The sequence below is a fragment of the Mercenaria mercenaria genome, chromosome 12 (genome assembly GCF_021730395.1).
Source record: "Mercenaria mercenaria strain notata chromosome 12, MADL_Memer_1, whole genome shotgun sequence".
Lineage (NCBI taxonomy): Eukaryota > Metazoa > Mollusca > Bivalvia > Venerida > Veneridae > Mercenaria > Mercenaria mercenaria.
In genome coordinates, this window is record NC_069372.1 from 38,524,203 (window position 1) to 38,544,328 (window position 20,126).

The 20,126-nt window shown below is 37.3% G+C and overlaps 1 protein-coding gene across 4 annotated transcripts in view; it reads left to right on the top strand.

Moving 5' to 3' along the window:
* The window catches only part of LOC123533653 (NAD(+) hydrolase SARM1-like), a 104,844-nt gene that overhangs the window by 82,526 nt on the left and 2,192 nt on the right, over nt 1-20,126 (top strand). For all 4 annotated transcript variants that reach the window (XM_053519740.1, XM_045315393.2, XM_045315394.2 and 1 more), the window contains 4 exons: nt 448-683; nt 5,887-6,016; nt 9,772-9,961; nt 16,836-16,957. In XM_053519740.1, coding sequence (XP_053375715.1) covers nt 448-683; nt 5,887-6,016; nt 9,772-9,961; nt 16,836-16,957 — 678 coding nt within the window. The remainder of the gene's footprint in view (nt 1-447; nt 684-5,886; nt 6,017-9,771; nt 9,962-16,835; nt 16,958-20,126) is intronic.

Here is a 20,126-nt window from a genome sequence, read left to right on the forward strand (position 1 = left end):
CTGACTCCCTTCAAAACTATAAATATATTCAAATGCTTTGTATGGGATTGTGTCATGGTCTAGGCCTTACAATTTGGGCTAGGCCACGATCAAGGTCATATAATGGGATAGGGTCATGGCCAAGACCATACATTTGGTCAAGGTCATACAATTGGATAGGGTCATGGTCAAGACAATACAATGGGAAAGGGTCAAAGTCATTACCATACACTTGGACTGGGTCTTGATTAATGTTTTATACAGTGAGGGTTAGGTCACAGCTCAGGTTGTACAAAAGAACTGTGTCACAGTCTAGGCCATACAGTTCTGTTATATTATCTCTTTATGTCCTAAAGATTATCCTGCAGTTCTAAGCTGAGCAGACCAAATTCCTTTAAAGTTATGTAATAATCATAAATAGGGTAAATTTTGATCTATATTTCTACAAAGTCTAAATTTTCTTGATAGATTCATGAGGGAACTACGAGACCTGAAGATTTCGTCTGAATATACGTCATGTGACCCAACCAAGCTTGATGATTGGCTGAAACAGCTGTCACCTGAGCTAGGCCAGTACACGTATCAGCTTCTATTGGCAGGTGTGGATAGGAATTTTCTGTGTCAAATGTCTGAAGATCACCTCAGAGAAGATTGTGGTGTAACTAATGGGGTGCATAGAGCCAAAATTTTACAACAAATTAGAGGTAAGCCATTCAGTTTCATTGCATTGAATAAGTTGAGACTATGAAAGACATCAGATACATTATTTATGGGAATGTTCACCATTGCATTGTTAGAATACGAAAAAAAATACAGTTATCTTCTCTTTGAAATAGGTTTCTTTGTTTTTTTCCCCTTTGTAAATAAAGATTTTGGCACCAAAAGTTGGCAATCCCTTCCAGATGCATTAATAACAAAGCATATTAAGTTTTTTGAGATCATATGTTTGCAGAATGCAACACAACTGTTGAAAATCTAGCATTAATATTTTTTTTCTTATGTGTCTTCAGAAAAAGTGAAACGCAGAGTATGTTCAAAATCTAGCATTGATATTTAGCCCACCATCATCATGATGGTGGGCTATTCAAATCACTCTGCGTCCGTGGTCCGTCCATCATTCCGTCCGTCCATCCGTCCGTTAACAATTTCTCGTTATCGCATCTCCTCAGAAACTACTGGGGGGATTTTGACCAAACTTTGTCAGAATGATGTATTGGTACCCTAGTTGTGTCCGTCTGAAAATCAGACTGGTTCAACAATTGTTTAGTGAGTTATGGCCCTTTGTTTATTTCTATAATTTACATAGATTTATATAGGGAAAAACTTTGAAAATCTTCTTGTCCAAAACCACAGAGCCTAGGGCTTTGATATTTGGTATGAAGCATCATCTAGTGGTCCTCTACCAAGATGATTCAGATTCTTTCTCTGGGGTCTAATATGGCCCCGCCCTGGGGGTCACATGGTTTATATAGACTTATATAGGGAAAAACTTTGAAAAACCTCTTATTCAAAACCACAGGGCCTAGGGCTTTGATATTTTGTATGTGACATCATCTAGTGGTCTTCTACTAAGATTGTTCAAATTATCCCCCTAGGGTCAAATATGGCCCTGCACCAGGGGTCACATGGTTTACATAGAATTATATAGGGAAAAACTTTTAAAATCTTCTTGTCCAGACCACAAAGCCTAGGGATTTGGCATTTGTAATGTAGCATCATCTAGTGGTTCTCTACCAAGTTTGTTCAAGTTATCCCCCTAGGGTCAAATATGGCCCGCCCTGGGGGTCACATGGTTCATATAGACTTATATAGGGAAAAGCTTTAAAATCTTCTTGTCAATAAACTACAACATTCAAATTTGGACCACATGTATGGTTTTGAGTGGCAAGATGAACCTTGACATGAGTTGACCTTGATTTTGACCTAGTGACCTACTTTCACATTTCTGTAGCTACAGCCTTCAAATTTGGACCACATGCATAGTTTTGTGCATTGAAAAAAGCTTTGACCATGACATTGACCTAGTGACCTACTTTCACATTTTTGAAGGTACAGGCTTCAAATTTGGACCACATGCATAGTTTCGTGTTCCGAAATGAAATTTGACCTTGATTTTGACCTAGTGACCTACTTTCACATTTCTCGAGCTACAGCCTTCAAATTTGGACCACTTGCATAGTTTTGTGTACCGAAATGAACTTTGACCTTAAGATTGACCTAGTGACCTACTTTCACATTTCTGTAGCTACAGGCTTCAAATTTAGACCACATGCATAGGATTGTGTACTGAAACAAACTTTGACCTTGACATTGACCTAGTGACCTACTTTCACATTTTTGAAGGTACAGGCTTCAAATTTGGACCACATGCATAGTTTCGTGTTCCGAAATGAAATTTGACCTTGATTTTGACCTAGTGACCTACTTTCACATTTCTCAAGCTACAGCCTTCAAATTTGGACCACATGCATAGTTTTGTGTACCGAAACAAACTTTGACCTTTACATTGACCTAGTGACCTACTTTCACATTTTTGAAGGTACAGGCTTCAAATTTGGACCACATGCATAGTTCTGTGTTCCGAAATAAAATTTGACCTTGATTTTGACCTAGTGACTTACTTTCACATTTCTCGAGCTACAGCCTTCAAATTTGGACCACTTGCATAGTTTTGTGTACCGAAATGAACTTTGACCTTAAGATTGACCTAGTGACCTACTTTCACATTTCTGTATCTACAGGCTTCAAATTTAGACCACATGCATAGGATTGTGTACTGAAACAAACTTTGACCTTGACATTGACCTAGTGACCTACTTTCACATTTTTGAAGGTACAGGCTTTAAATTTGGACCACATGCATAGATTTGTGTTCTGAAGTGTAATTTAACCTTGATTTTGACCTAGTGACCTTCTTTCACATTTCTCAAGCTACAGCCTTCAAATTTGGACAACTTGCATAGTTTTGTGTACCGAAATAAACTTTGACCTTAAGATTGACCTAGTGACCTACTTTCAAATTTCTCAAACTACAGCCTTCAAACTTGATGCACATGCATAGTTTTGTGTACAAAGAACTTTGTCCTTGAAATTGATCTAGTGACCTACTTTCACATTTCTCAAGCTACAGCTTTCGAATTTGGACCTCATGCACAGTGTTGTGTACGGAAATGAAATTTGACCTTGAGCTAGTCAATAAGTCTTGAAATTTGGAACACTCAAAAATGGCACATTGGTGGGTGCCAAGATCACTCTGTGATCTCTTGTTTAGCTAAAAAAATCTATCAGGTATTGTTGGCACTTGGTAGTCGGTGTTGCTGTTAGCATTGATTAAGATTGTTTTTAAGTTCATCTCTTCTCTATAGCTTTAAAACTTTTCACACCTGTTTGCCATCATTAGCTGAGTACTGTAAACCTAGAAATGGTTTCGCGCTATTTAAGTTAGCGACTTTCGCGGTTGATGTGTATCCGTGAAGCTTTGAAGCCGCGAAACAGCCAGCTACCATGAAAACGTGAAAGTTTGTAGTTTTCATTGCGAGTCAGCTGCGTAACTTCTACTCGATATACCCAATATACTGGTATGCATCACAGCATGTGTGTATAATTGTGACAAAAGAAATTGTCTCTTAGATATAAGTATTACATAGTTTTCTTACCCTGTTATATAAATCCCATACGCTTTTGACATATAAAGAACGCAGCAGTACTTAATCTCGACTGACAGGTGAAAATCGAAATGATGTCACAGGTAAAATCGGTCAGGTGTTGGGCAGGGATAAATGTATTTGCAATTAAAAATACGTATCACTTTGACATGATTGTTTTATCAATTGAGATTTTTAATAATGTAGAAATTATTTATATTATATACTTATATCACAGATTAAGTCATTTAAGCAAAAATATGATACAAACAAATACATCGTCAATGGGACAATATGCAAACATTTTATTTTAACAAAAATAAGTAATTATGTGAAACACTGACAATAGTAAAATATTTATTATCCCCCGCCGATGAAATCGGGAGGGGGGTATTGAAATGGCGTTGTCCGTCCGTCAGTCCGTCCATCAGTCCGTCAGTCCGTCCGTCCGTCCGTCCGCAGCCATTTCTCAGTAACTACTTGGTAGAATTTCATGAAACTTGAAATAAACATGAACCAACATACTGCGATGATGCCCGTCAAGTTTTTTTTTTGATTGGTCAATTTCCCTCAGAGTTATTGCCCTTGATTTAATAAAAAATGTCCTTCTGCAGCTATTTCTCAGTAACTAACAGGTAGAATTTCATCAAATTTGAAGTAGACATGAACCAAGATACTGTGCTGATGCCCGTCAAGTTTTTTTTTTGATAGGTCAATTTCCGTCAGAGTTATTGCCCTTGATTTAATGAAAAATGTCCGTCTGCAGCCATTTCTCAGTAACTAGCAGGTAGAATTTCATCAAACTTGAAACAGACATGAACCAAGATACTGCGACGATGCCCCTTTAAGGTTTTTTTTCGATTGGTCAATTTTCCATATAGTTATTGCCCTTTAATTGTTTAAAAATCCACAGATCTGTACATAACAAACCAACCAATTGGAAGAATTTCATTAAACTTCTTTCATTCTTTTCCATGAACATTTATTATAAACATGTGATGTTGTGTACCTACACCTGGTCACCACCTTACCTTGGTCCCGCCCCCACCCCCACCCACCCCCCCCCCACCATTTTTTTTTTTTTTTTTTTTTTTTTCATTTTTCATTTTCTATCAATATTTATAATCAACATGTAAACTGTTGTGTCCTCACCCCCCCCCACCCCCCAGCCCCACCCAAACAAACCATTCATTTTCTTTTAATTTGATTTTGACTAATGAAATTATTTGCTTCTTGGTAACATTCTTAACTTTTTGCTGGATATATTTTTTTGCCGTTCCTCAACTCTGACCCTTTCGGCGGGGGATTCCAATTCATCGAATTTGCTTGTTTGATCCTGTTATTTTAATCACATTGGCTATGTTACTGTATCAATAAAGTTTATTGTTAAAACACTGTTACCTTGCTCAGTCATGGTCCAGTTGCCACAGGGAGTAATACTTATGCTTGTTTGATGTGCAGCCTTACCTGTAAGTTTACCTGCTACGTTTGTTATGTGCTTAAGCTATTAAGTTTTAGCGAAATATAGTGTTCGCGAATGTTTCTAGGGTTACAGTAATTATGCTAAGAAACATAACTCTCACTTGCATTTTATCAGAATTATGGTTCTTTTTGTACTAAAATTCCTTTGATGAATACTGTAGTAGCTATTGCTTCGAAACTTTGCATATTTGTTTGTAATCACTAGTTGATCTATATTGGTAAAGAATGATCTCTTTCACTTGTATTTTTGTCAGAATTATGGCCCTTTTTGTACTTAGAAAATCGGAATTTCATAATTAAATTTTTTGTTTAGTTCAAATTTCTTTAATACTATGAGAGCTATAGATTTGAAACTTTATACACTTATTATCAGTAGAGTAATAAGTAGGTCAGTAATGATTATTCTCTAGCATTTTGTCAGAAATTTGAGCCTTTTTATCATAGAAAATTGATAATTCTTGGTTATTTTTGTTTATCCTCTTTTCTTGAATACTATAGCTTTGAGACAGTACATTTTTCATCATCAGTTGGTGAGTAAGAAGGCAAAGATTGCACAACTATTTTCTTGTGTTTTGCTTGTAAGCACTTACAGAAAAGCATCGGCCCTTGCAGGCAGTGCTCTTGTGTTTATCGGCATGTTTTTGGAACAAAATAATGACGCACCTGATGTGTTCAAAGTCTTATGATAATATTTTGATTTCCTGCTTGTTTTCAGAACCAATGATATACCAGATGTGTTCAAAATCCAGCATTGATATTATGTTTTCCTTCATGTTTTCAGAACAAGTGATGCACCGAATGTGTTCAAAGTCTAGTGTTGATGTAACCGATGCTCCTGACACTTATACTGGTGATAAAACTATAGATGCCTTCATAAGTTATAGAAGATTAAATGGAGCCCAGTTAGCAAGGTACATAGATGACATTTTTATGCCCCCACTTTGGGGTGGGGGTGCATATAGATTTGCCCTTGTCTGTCCGTCCGTCCTTCCTTCCATTTGCCCTTGTCTGTCCTTCCGTCCTTCCTTCCATCCGTCCCTCGCGCCTAGCTCCAAAAGTATTTGACGTAGAGTCACAAACCTTTACAGGAATGTTGGTCAGCATGTGTAGTTGTGCACCTGGGGTTTCACGTCCGGATTCATTCAGTCGTGTATGAGTTATGGGCCCTGACTTTGTAAAAATTGGTCATTTTAGTGTTGTGTCACGCCTAGCTCCAAAAGTATTCGAGGTAGAGTAACAAAACTTTACAGGAATGTTGGTCAGCATGTGTTGTTGTGCACCTGGGGTTTCGCGTCTGGATTCATTCAGTCTTGTAGGAGTTATGGCCTCTGACTTAGTAAAAAATTGGTCATTTTAATATTGTGTCGCACGTAGCTCCAAAAGATTTGACCTAGAGTCACCAAAGTTTACAGGAATAAGGTCAGTAATTCGGTCAAAAATGTGCTTCTGTGGTGTAGTCGAAAGAAGTCCGTAATAAATAGATCCTAATTTTCCCATTTTCTGCGCAAATTCATGTAGAACGAGTGTTTTAATCACACTTTTTCGCTACTAGAATACATTCTGCATGAAATGAGACGGTTTTCATGTTCATACAACCCACATGGCAAGTTTTGCAGATCGAAACGGGAAGTAGGTGTTTATTGCGCGGAGGAGAGCAAATATGCGCCATTTTTAGGGTAGCAGACCACAACTGACTGGCATTTCACTAGGAACTATTCACCCCCCTATTTTCTTTTCATTTTTGCGTTGATTTGTGATAGAACTTTCATGAAAAATTGGTGTAGGAAAAAGTGATGTTCTCTAAAGATACGTAAAGACGACATGAAGTTGTCGTTTTTTATATGAAACAAAGGATTTGAATTACTGACCTTTAACCTTTCTTACAGAAATGTTGGTCAGCATGTGCAGTTGTGCACCTGGGGTTTCGCGTCCAGATTCATTCAGTCATGCAGGAGTTATTGCCCCTGACTTTGTTAAAAATTGGTCATTTTAATGTTGTGTCACGCATAGAGTCACCAAAGCTTACAGGAATGTTGGTCAGCATGTGCAGTTGTGCACCTGGGGTTTTGCGTCCGGATTCATTCAGTATTGTAGGAGTTATGGCCCCTGACCTAGGAAAAAAATTGTGTCCTTTGTCATATAATGGGGGCATCTGTGCCCCATGGACACATTTCTAGTTTTACCCTTTCGCAGAATAGGGAGTATATTGTTTTGTTCTTGTTGTTCAGTCAGTTGGTTTCACAGTTGATTTATCAGTCAGTATTCCAAATTGGTTTCCAATTAATAAATTGAGAAAGCTAATGACTTTGTCAGAGAATCTTGATACTGCTGATTGCCTGTGGTCAGTAAATAATCTATATGGCTTGGGTCATCAGTAGGTCAAAATTCAAGGTCATTATGGCCCTGAGACTGAAATCAGTAGTTAAGTCTGCCTGTCGGTTGGTTGAATGGATGAACACACAGACCTGTTGGTCAGTGGGTAGGTCTCTCTGGTTTTGTATCAGATCGTGAGAATTATATGCCCTTGAATTACCAAAACAGCCATTTTTAAGGAAAGCATAAACATATTTTCACAGGATGTGTATACTTATAAAATCAATGTCACTGGTGCTTAACATACATGTTTGTCTTATCTCTGCATTCATGTCTTATGCTATGCCCAGATATTATATATCCATTTCATCCTGACATTTAAATAAAGTGGTATGGGGAGGCGTGCACTTTTTAGCTCACCGGAGCCAAAGCGCACTCATGGTGAGCTTTTGTGACCGCTCAATGTCTGTCGTCCGTCGTGTGTCCGTCAACATTTTCTTAAAAAATCTCTTTCTTGAAAACCACTGGGCAGAATTACACCAAACTTCACAGGAATGATCCTTGCTTGGCCCCCTTTCAAATTTGTTCAAAGAATTGAATTCCATGCAGAACTCTGGTCGCCATGGCAACCAAAAGGAAAACTTTAAAAATCTTCTTGTCCAAAACCACAGGGCCTAGGGCTTTGATATCTGGTATGTAGCATCATCTAGTGGTGCTCTACCAACATTGTTCAAATTATCCCCCTAGGGTCAAATATGGCCCCGCCCCGGGGGTCACATGTTTTATATAGACTTATATAGGGAAAACTTTGAAAATCTTCTTGTACAAAACCACATGGCCTAGGGCTTTGATATTTGGTATGTAGCATCATCTAGTAGTCCTCTACCAAGATTGTTCAAATTATCCCCCTAGGATCAAATATGGCCCCGCCCTGGGGGGTCCCAAGTTTTACATAGACTTATATAGGAAAAAAGTTTAAAAATCTTCTTGTCTGAAACCACTAGACATAGGCCTTTGATATTTTGTTTGTAGCATTGTCTTATGGTCCTCAACCAAAATTTTTCAAATTGTACCCCTGGGGTGAAAAGAGACCCTACCCTTGGGGTCCCAAGTTTTATATAGACTTGTATAGGAAAAAACTTTAAAAATCTTCTTGTCTGAAACCACAAGACCTAGGCTTTTGATATTTGGTATGGTGCATTGCCTAGTAGTCCTCTACCAAAATTATTCAAATTATGCCCCTTGGGTTAAAAGAGGCCCTGCCACGGGGTCACTTAGTTATTATATGAGTTATATAGGAAAAAATACTTAAAAAATTATCTGATCCTATTTCCAAGACTGTTTAATTATAATTACCTGATGACCCCAAGTAATATGAAGTCACTTGACTGTGACCTTGACAGGCTGACCTACTTTCTTGTTTTTTAAGATTCAGCCTTGAAATTTGGATGACATACACAGTTTTCCACACCGATCGTAAAACTGAATTTCATTGACCATGAATGTGACCTACTGACTTTCTTAATATTTTAACATCAGTTTGACATTAATTTGAAACATGTAGCTTATATTACTCAGATGAGCGATCCAGGGTCATCTTGTTTTTCAAAAGGAATCTAGTCTTGGAATGCTTAGGCATATGGCACTCCGACTTCATGGGATGATTGTCTGTGTTTTGTTTTGTGGTTTAGTAGGTCAAAGGTCACAATGAAATTTAAATTGGTCCAGAGAAACCTTGGAGATATCGCCATGTATCAGGTGGTCCCAATTTTTTTTTGTGTGTGTGTTTGGGTTGGGGAGGGTAGCAGGGTCATTAGGTCAAGGTTACAACATTGTTTCAGCTGAAAACTACATATCAGTTTACCTTTGGCAGGCCATCATGAAGAGGGGGCCTATTTGTTTTACAAAGATCTCGCAATTGTGTGTAAGTACAAATAGCCATACAAACTGTTTTTATCATGTTTTAATTTACACCTGAACCTTAATTATTTTTGTTGGGTTTATTGCAAATTTTCCAACCTTTAGTGATGAAGGAATTTAGATCCCAGGTGCCCCTCCAGGCATTGTATCAGGCATGGGCGGGCACCTGTGTAGAACCACTGCCCTCCCATAAGCCAGCTGGATGGCTTCCTCACATGAAGAATCCTACTCTCCAATCAACATTATGAACCCCATTGGTGAAGGGCAAGTAATTGGAAGTCAGCGACCTTATCCACTTTGCCACAGAGACCCTCTTACTGAACCTAGAAATCATTCCTTAATTTAAGCAGCATTTTCTCATTTGTTTCTGCCTTGTTGTTGAACATTGTAGCATTTAATAAAATAAAATCTGCATTTTTTTTCTCTTTTCCAGTCTTTTGAAGGTTCATCTTCAGCTGAGAGGGTTTTCAGTTTTCTTAGACATCGAGCGGCTGAACGCTGGAAAGTTTGATGAAGGATTGTTAACCAGTATTGCACAGTCCAAGAACTTTATTCTTGTTTTAACAGCTGATGCTTTAGAAAGATGTAAAAATGATATCCAGAAAAAGGATTGGGTCCATAGGGTAAGTTTGAAACACTCTGTAAGTTAAGGTTTAGGAGTATATCATCAAAACACAGAAATATTTGAAAAAAGAACATCTTTACCAACAATCTATTTGACCATTATATGTTCTGTCGTACTGTCCTGTACAATGGATACTTAAAATATTCTGAAAAAGTTGTCCCCCTTTGAAAATGAATATCATTTGTAAAGAAACATAAAACAAGAGCTCCGCCAAGCGGGGCAATATACGCCCAAAGGGTTACATCAGAGGATGGGAGCAAAATTTAAAGAACTTGACTGTTGAAGCCCAAAGGACAGGAACAACAAAGGGAAGAAATTCCAAAAAAAAATCTAAGTCCACAAAAAAATCCTTACCAGGTACAGTTATGTCAAAATACACCTAAAAATTAGAGGTACCATCCATGTTGTACCACAGAAAAGTGGTCTCGGTTTTTCCCTATGGCCAATAATAAAAAAGTTACAAAATAAGCTATTTATAGTAACATAAAAGGGATCTGCCAAATAAAAACAAGAGCCCTGCAATGCAGAGCAATATACACAAAGCAAAGTCATATATGACCTTTGACCCCTAAGTGTGACCTTGACCTTGAAGCGAGTCATCCAAAACATGCGCTCTGCATGTCGTCTCGTTGTGAACATTTGTGCCAAGTTTCTTTGAAATCCTTCAAGCAGTTCAAGAGTTACAGAGCGGACACGGAACAAACTAATATGACCTTTGACCCCTAAGTGTGACCTTGACCTTGAAGAGAGACATTAAAAACATGCGCTCTGCACGTCGTCTCGGTGTGGTGAACATTTGTGTCAAGTTTCTCTGAAATCCTTCAAGGGGTTCAAGAGTTACAGAGTGGACACGAAATTGCTAACAGACGGACGGACACCGTGGGTATAACATAATACGTCCCTTCGGGCCCATAAAAATGCAATTGCTGAAAACTACGTTCCACATAGTTATGTAAAAATTCAGCACTGGGACTTTAAAACAAATGCATCAAAATGAAAATATGTAACAGTTCTTTGAAAATGGGGAATTTTTAAAGACGTTGAACTGTCTAAAAGTGTGGCCCCCTTTTTGCAGCCCTTTTCCATAATTCAATTTATATGTTAGTATACTGACAGTTATTTTGTGGAGTAATAAACATGTTTTATATGCTGTTCAATTTTCATTTAAAACAACCCTTTATTTCTCTTATTATTTGTATTTTTTCTCCAAAAGTAAGGCCAAGCGTTAAGATATTGTAAAATTTTTTAAATTTGTGGGCATGAATTTTCATGTATCTTTATATCTTTCTATATATAATTTAGACTAGCCACTAGACTGATAATAAATATATTTCTACATTTTTCCCTTTTTTGATGAATTCAATTTCATATAGACAAAAGCCAGTCTATTTTAGAGATTTTCACAGAGGAATGATGTTGAAATTATCATATAATATGATATTAGACACAGGATATAGACTGGCTCAGTTCACTACATTTAATCATAACAAGAGTTGTCCGTAAGACAGCCAAGCTCGACTATTCAAAATATTGTCCCAGAGGCAGGAAAATATTACCTAAAAAGGTTAAATATCAAAAGAGTTTTAAGTTCAAAAGGGGGAATAATTTAACCAAAATGCATATCAGTTATGGGACTTGCTGCTATCAACTAGTTTTATAACCCCTAAGGCACATGTGAAGTTTCAATTTAATATCTGCATTAGTTTTGGAGATAGAAACTCGCATGTAAAACTTTAACCAGAATTTTCAAAGTCCAAAAGGGGGCATAATTTGCCCAAAATACATGCCAGAGTTATGGAACTTGATCCAGTAAGTTTAGTAATTGATCTAGAAAAAGAAAAAATGTTTCAAATCTATATGCCTTTTAGTAATAGCTGTATGTACTTGCATGCAAAACTTTAACCAGAATTTGCTAAGTCCAAATGGGGGCATAATTTGGCCAAAATGAAGGTCAGAGTTATGGGACTTGCTGCTATCAACTAGTTTTATAACCCCGAAGACACACGTGAAGTTTCAAATCAATATCTGCATTAGTTTTGGAGATAATAACTTGCATGTAAAACTTTAACCAAAATTTTCTAAGTCTAAAAGGGGGCATAATTTGCTCAAAAAACATGTCAGAGTTATGGGTCTTGACCCAGTGAGGTTGGTAATTGATCTAGAAAAAGAAAAAATAAGTTTTAAATCTATATGCCTTTTAGAAATAGCTGTATGTACTTGCATGCAAAACTTCAACCAGAATTTTCAAAAGGGGGCATAATTTGGCCAAAATGAAAGTCAGTCAGAGTTATGGGACTTGCTGCTATCAAATAGTTTTATAACCCCGAAGACACATGTGAAGTTTCAAATCAATATCTGCATTAGATTTGGAGATAGTAACTTGCATGTAAAACTTTAACCAAAATTTTCTAAGTCTAAAAGGGGGCATAATTTGCTCAAAATACATGTCAGAGTTATGGGACTTGACCCAGAGAGGTTGGTAATTGACCTAGAAAAAGAAACAAGAGGGCCATGATGGCCCTATATCGCTCAACTGTTATCATTGCACTGGAGGACAAGAAGGTCCTCAGAAAAATTATCTAAGTCCAAAGGACAGTAACAACAAAGGGAAGAAATTTAACCAAAAAGAAAAAAAAATTCTTACAAGGTACAGATATGTCAAAATACACCTACAAATTGGGGGTACCATCCATGTTGTACCACAGAAAAGTGGTCTCGGTTTTTCCCTACGGCCAATAATAAAAAAGTTACTAAATATAAGCTATTTATAGTAACGTAAAAGGGAAGTAATTAAGAAAAAAAAATTATTGTAAGTGAAGAAAAGAAGGATCTGCCAAATAAATCTGTTGACATAAATGAAATTTCAGATCAGTATCTTCATTAGTTACGGAGATATACCCATTTTAATTTGAAATAAAGGGAGGTAATTTGACATAAATCAGTTCATAGTTATCTACCCTGATTGTCTCAGTCCAACTAATAACAATAATAAAATTTCAAATAAGTCCTATAAGTACTTACCGATATAAATCCAGTTTGATTACAATCAGGGGAGGTAATCAGATATAAAATAACTCTGAACCTATGCTTGGATCTGATTTGTCATGGAATCCAAGAATTATTGTTGTTGAAGTTATTTTGGAAGTTTGTATCAAATAAAACCATAAATGAAGTCTCTATATGGCTGCAAAAGCAAAAATAGCCAATTTTGGACCTTTAAGGGGCCATAACTCTGGAACCCATGTAGAAATCTGGCCAGTTCAAGAAAGGAACCAAGAACAAGTTGTGTGCAAGTTTGGTTAAAATCGAATCATAAATGAAGCTGCTATTGTGCAGACAAGGTCAAAATAGCTAATTTTGGCCCTTTCAGGGGCCATAACTCTGGAACCCATAATGGGATCTGGCCAGTTCAAGAAAGGAACCGAGATCTTATGGTGATACAAGTTGTGTGCCAGTTTGGTAAAAATCAAATCATAAATAAAGCTGCTACTGTGCAGACAAGGTCAAAATAGCTAATTTTGGTCCTTTCAGGGGCCATAACTCTGGAACCCATAATGGAGTCTGGCCAGTTCAAGAAAGGAACCAAGATCTTATGGTGATACAAGTTGTATGCCAGTTTGGTTAAAATCAAATCATAAATGAAGCTGCTATTGTGCAGACAAGGTCAAAATAGCTAATTTTGGCCCTTTCAGGGGCCATAACTCTGGAACCCATAATGGAATCTCGCCAGTTCAAGAAAGGAACCAAGATCTTATGGTGATACAAGTTGTGTGCCAGTTTGGTAAAAATCAAATCATAAATAAAGCTGCTACTGTGCAGACAAGGTCAAAATAGCTTTTGGCCCTTTCAGGGGCCATAACTCTGGAACCCATAATGGAGTCTGGCCAGTTCAAGAAAGGAACCGAGATCTTATGGTGATACAAGTTGTATGCAAGTTTGGTAAAAATCAAATCATAAATAAAGTTGCTATTGTGCAGACAAGGTCAAAATAGCTAATTTTGGCCCTTTCAGGGGCCATAACTCTGGAACCCATAATGGGATCTGGCCAGTTCAAGAAAGGAACCGAGATCTTATGGTGATACAAGTTGTGTGCAAGTTTGGTTAAAATAAAATCATAAATGAAACCTCTATCGTGCAGACAAGAAATTGTGGACGGACGACGGACGGACGACGGGCGATCACAAAAGCTCACCCTGTCACTATGTGACAGGTGAGCTAAAAATAAGTTTCAAAGCTATATGCCTTTAATTGATGGCTGTATGTACTTGCATGCAAAAACTTTACCAAGGTGTGACGCCGACGCCGACGCCGACACCGACTCCGACGCCAGGGTGAGTAGAATAGCTAGACTATTCTTTGAATAGTCGAGCTAAAAATGTAAAAAGATATATCATAGTCTAGGAGCTAGTCTATATATAATTAAGCTTTTGTCCCAGAAATTTGTCCAGATGACTTCTCAAAAAAAAAAGATTTTTGGATTTCAACCAGTCATGGTAGTAAGGATTATTAATTAACCTAGCTGCAAGTCTGAACCCTTCATTGCATTAAAGATTTTATTATAAAGTTGCTGAAAGTCATAATTGGTTAAGTTTTTACCCTTTCGAAGTTTTTGGTAGAGTCAAACCCGAGATAAATTTACCTCTGTATAAAGGCCAGTATTGTAGAACTTGCAAAAAAAGGTCACTTTTTTTGCCTTCCCGTTTAACCATAGTGTAAAATTACCTATGTTGAGAGACCACCTGTCCACAAAGAGCACTGTTTTCATATCCCAAGTGTGGTCTTTACAGACAGGTTTGACAGTATTTAGCCCTTACTCTGCTAAATTTCTATAATGAACTTGTCCATCTTTCAGTTTGGACAGTACCATTAACTGTTAAAAGGGGTGCTTACCAAAAAGATACTGACTGAATGGCAAACAGTGCAGATCTTGATCAGACTGCACGGATGTGCAGGTTGATCATGATCTACACTGGTCGCAAAGGCAGAATCAATCATGTCCAGCATAAGAAGGGTTAGAGATTGTTTCAACTTTTATTCCATTTCATTGGAAGTTTTGAAAATAATTATAACAGCATTATTTGAGAACCTTGCAGATATGATGCAACAAAATACTCATCCAGGAATATAAGAGTTTTGAACAAACAGGGAAAAGCGTATGTCTCCCCCAATGCATGGTAGTAACAGACAAGAAGTCAGTAGGGGACAGTCCAAAGAGACACCAATGGTTGGCTGCAGTTGATCATTTACTCCGCATGCCCAATCATCCCAAGAAGTTTCAACATTCTGGGCCTAGTGGTTCTCGAGTTATTGATCGGAAAGAGTTTTCCATGCTCAGGCCCCTGTGACCTTGATCTTTGCTCAAGTGACCCCAAACTCAATAGGGGTCATCCACTCTACAAGTCCTATCACTCTATGAAGTTTAAAGGTTCTGGGTAAAATGGTTCTCAAATTATTGATCAGAAAATGGTTTTCCAATTTCTGGCCCCTGTGACCTTGAACTTTGACCAAGTGACCCTAAAATCAATAGGGGTTATCTACTCTAAATGTCCAGTCATCCTATGAAGTTTCAACATTCTGGGTCAAGTGATTCTCAAGTTATTGATCAGAAACGGTTTTCCATTTTCAGGCCCCAGTGACCTTGACCTTTGATCGAGTAACCCAAAAAATAATAGGGGTCATCTACTTTGTTTGCCCTATCATTTAATGATGTTTGAAGGTTCTAGGTCAAATGGTTCTCCAGTTATTGATCAAAAATGAAGTGTGACAGGCAGATGGCCCCTGTGACCTTGCCCTTTAATGGAGTGACCCAAAAAACAATAGGGATCATCTACTCTGTAAGTCCTATCACCATATAAAGTTTAAAGGTTCTGGGTCAAATGGTTCTCAAGTTATTGATTGGAAATGTATTTCCTTGTTCTGGTCCCTGTGACCTTGACCTTTGATGGAGTGACCCCAAAATCAATATGAGTCATCTACTCTGCAAGTCCAATCATCCTATGAAGTTTCAACATTCTAGGTCCAGTGGTTCTCAAGTTATTGATCAGAAATGGTTTACCATTTTAAGGCCCCTGTGACCTTGACCTTTAACAGAGTGACCCCAAAATCAATAGGGGTCATCTACTCTGCAAGTGCAATCATCCTATGAAGTTTCAACTTTCTGGGTCAAGTGGTTCTCAAGTTATTGATCGGAAATTTTCAATGTTCAGGCCCCTGTGACCTTGACCTTTGATGGAGTGACCCCAAAAACAATAGGGGTCATCTACTCCATAAGCCTATGAAATTTGAAGGTTCTAGGTCAAATGGTTCTCCAGTTATTGATCGGAAATGAAGTGTGATGGAGGGACGAACGGACGGGGCAAAAACAATGTCTCTGGGGGGAGACATAATTCCTTCTACTGTGGCCCTGCCTATTTTGCAGCAAATTAACCCTTACCTTGCTAAATTTCTATAATGAACTTGTCCATCTTTCAATTTGGACAGTACCAGTAACTGTTAAAAGGGATGCATACCAAAAAGTTACTGACTGAATGGCGATCAGTGCAGATCATGATCAGACTGCACAGATGTGCAAGCTGATGCTGATCTGCACTGGTTGCAAAGGCAGAATCAATCTTGTTCAGCATGTTAAGGGTTATAGATCAATCTTTTTGGAAAGCAAGTACAAGAGAGAAAATTTATTGAATATCAGTACTAATATCTTTTGCGGGAAGATTTAATGTGGTAATATCTGTGGATACATTTTCTTATAAAATGGTTGTGTTTCAATAGCTTTATCAGATTTTCTCTCGGGGGAAATGTTCTATTACTGGACAGCTAATAATAGATATAGATTGATGTAATGTCTTTCTAATAAAAACAGTTAATTCTTTCAGGAAATTGTTGCGGCATTAGAAAGCAAATGTAATATCATACCAATTACCGACAACTTCGAATGGCCGTCGGGAGACACGTTACCGGAAGACATGAAGCAGATTTGTTTCTTTAACGGAATAAAGTAAGTGAATGTTATTTCCTTCTTTCGAATGTTTTTTGTTTCTGCTAAAATGAAAGGATATAATTGTTACAGGAAGAGATGAGGCAAAGCAATTTCTTTGAGACAATTAAAATAAATGGATGCCATTCCCAGCTAAAAAACATTTTGTTTTGCTCATATAAAATGGAAAAAAAAATATTATTGTTATCACGAGAGATGAGACAATTTTATTTCTTTGAGACAATTTAATTAAGTAAAATGTCATTCCTACTTTGATCTCTGTATTTTTTTGTTCATCTGAAAATTTTATTAAAATTTTCTTACAGTATATTTGAAAAATATAAAAGTTAAATGTTATTTCCTTCTTTCGAACGTTTTTTGTTTCAGCTAAAATGAAAGAAATATTATTGTTATGGGAAGAGATTAGGCAAATCAATTTCTTTCAGACAATTAAAATAAGTGAATGCCATTCCCACTTAAAAACGTTTTTGTTTTGCTCATATAAAATGAAAGAAATATTATTGTTATCATGAGAGATGGGACAAGTTTATTTCATTGAGACAATTAAAATAAGTTCATGTCATTCCTACTTTGAACATTGTTTTTTTTTTCGTTCATCTGAATTTTTTTTCTTAGAAATGAAAATTATAAAAGTTTAAGTTCAACATGAAATAAAGAGATTAAATGTAATGCAATACTAAAATAGTTCCATTTTGTAAAAGCTTTAGAAATAATAATTACTTGCCAGATAAGACACTGTCAGGTGTTTTTAGCTCACCTGTCACAAAGTGACAAGGTGAGCTTTTGTGATCGTGCGGTGTCCGTCGTCCGTCCGTGCGTCCGTCCGTAAACTTTTGCTTGTGACCACTCTAGAGGTCACATTTTTCATGGGATCTTTATGAAAGTTGGTCAGAATGTTCATCTTGATGATATCTAGGTCAAGTTCGAAACTGGGTCACGTGCCATCAAAAACTAGGTCAGTAGGTCTAAAAATAGAAAATCCTTGTGACCTCTCTAGAGGCCATATATTTCACAAGATCTTCATGAAAATTGGTCAGAATGTTCACCTTGATGATATCTAGGTCAAGTTCGAAACTGGGTCACGTTCCATCAAAAACTAGGTCAGTAGGTCTAAAAATAGAAAAACCTTGTGACCTCTCTAGAGGCCATATATTTCACAAGATCTTCATGAAAATTGGTCAGAATGTTCACCTTGATGATATCTAGGTCAAGTTCGAAACTGGGTCATGTGCCGTCAAAAACTAGGTCAGTAGGTCAAATATTAGAAAAACCTTGTGACCTCTCTAGAGGCCATATTTTTCATTGGATCTGTATGAAAGTTGGTCTGAATGTTCATCTTGATGATATCTAGGTCAAGTTCGAAACTGGGTCACCTGCGGTCAAAAACTAGGTCAGTAGGGCTAAAAATAGAAAAACCTTGTGACCTCTCTAGAGGCCATATATTTCATGAGATCTTCATGAAAATTGGTCAGAATGTTCATCTTGATGATATCAAGGTCAAGTTCGAAAGTGGGTCACGTGCCGTCAAAAACTAGGTCAGAAGGTCAAATAATAGAAAAACCTTGTGACCTCTCTAGAGGCCATATATTTCACAAGATCTTCATGAAAATTGGTCAGAATGTTCATCTTGATGATATCTAGGTCAAGTTCGAAACTGGGTCACGTTCCTTCAAAAACTAGGTCAGTAGGTCTAAAAATAGAAAAACCTTGTGACCTCTCTAGAGGCCAAATATTTCACAAGATCTTCATGAAAATTGGTCAGAATGTTCACTTTGATGATATCTAGGTCAAGTTCGAAACTGGGTCACGTGCCATCAAAAACTAGGTCAGTAGGTCAAATAATAGAAAAACCTTGTGACCTCTCTAAAGGCCATATTTTTCATGGGATCTGTATGAAAGTTGGTCAGAATGTTCATCTTGATGATATCTAGGTCAAGTTCGAAACTGGGTTACCTGCGGTCAAAAACTAGGTCAGTAGGGCTAAAAATAGAAAAACCTTGTGACCACTCTAGAGGCCATATATTTCATGAGATCTTCATGAAAATTGGTCAGAATGTTCATCTTGATGATATCTAGGTCAAGTTCGAAACTGGGTCACGTGCCATCAAAAACTAGGTCAGTAGGTCAAATAATAGAAAAACCTTGTGACCTCTCTAGAGGCCATATTTTTCATGGGATCTGTATGAAAGTTGGTCAGAATGTTCACCTTGATGATATCTAGGTCAAGTTCGAAAGTGGGTCACGTGCCATCAAAAACTAGGTCAGTAGGTCAAATAATAGAAAGACCTTATGACCTCTCTAAAGGCCATATTTTTCATGGGATCTATATGAAAATTGGTCTGAATGTTCATCTTGATGATATCTAGGTCAAGTTCGAAACAGGGTCATGTGCGGTCAAAAACTAGGTCAGTAGGTCTAAAAATAGAAAAACCTTGTGACCTCTCTAGAGGCCATACTTGTGAATGGATCTCCCTAAAAATTGGTCAGAATGTTCATCTTGATGATATCTAGGTCAAGTTTGAAACTGGGTCATGTGCCGTAAAAAACTAGGTCAGTAGGTCAAATAATAGAAAAACCTTGTGACCTCTCTAGAGGCCATACTTTTCATGGGATCTGTATGAAAGTTGGTCTGAATGTTCATCTTTATGATATGTAGGTCAAATTTGAAACTGGGTCAACTGCTATCAAAAACTAGGTCAGTAGGTCTAAAATTATTAAAATCTTTTGACCTCTCTAGAGGCCATATTTTTCAATGGAACTTCATGAAAATTGATCTGAATATTCACCTTGATGATATTTAGGTCAGTTTCAAAACTGGGTCACGTGCGGTCAAAAACTAGGCCAGTAGGTATAAAAATAGAAAAACCTTGTGACCTCTCTAGAGGCCATATTTTTCATGAGATCTTCATGAAAATTAGTGAGAATGTTCACCTTGATGATATCTATATAAAGTTCAAAACAGGGTCACGTACCTTCGAAAACTAGGTCAATAGGTCAAATAATAGAAAAACCTTGTGACCTCTCTAGAGACCATATTTTTTAATGGATCTTCATGAAAATTGGTCAGAATTTTTATCTTGATAATATCTAGGTCAAGTTCAAAACTGGGTCACATGAGCTCAAAAACTAGGTCACTATGTCAAATAATAGAAAAAAGGACGTCATACTC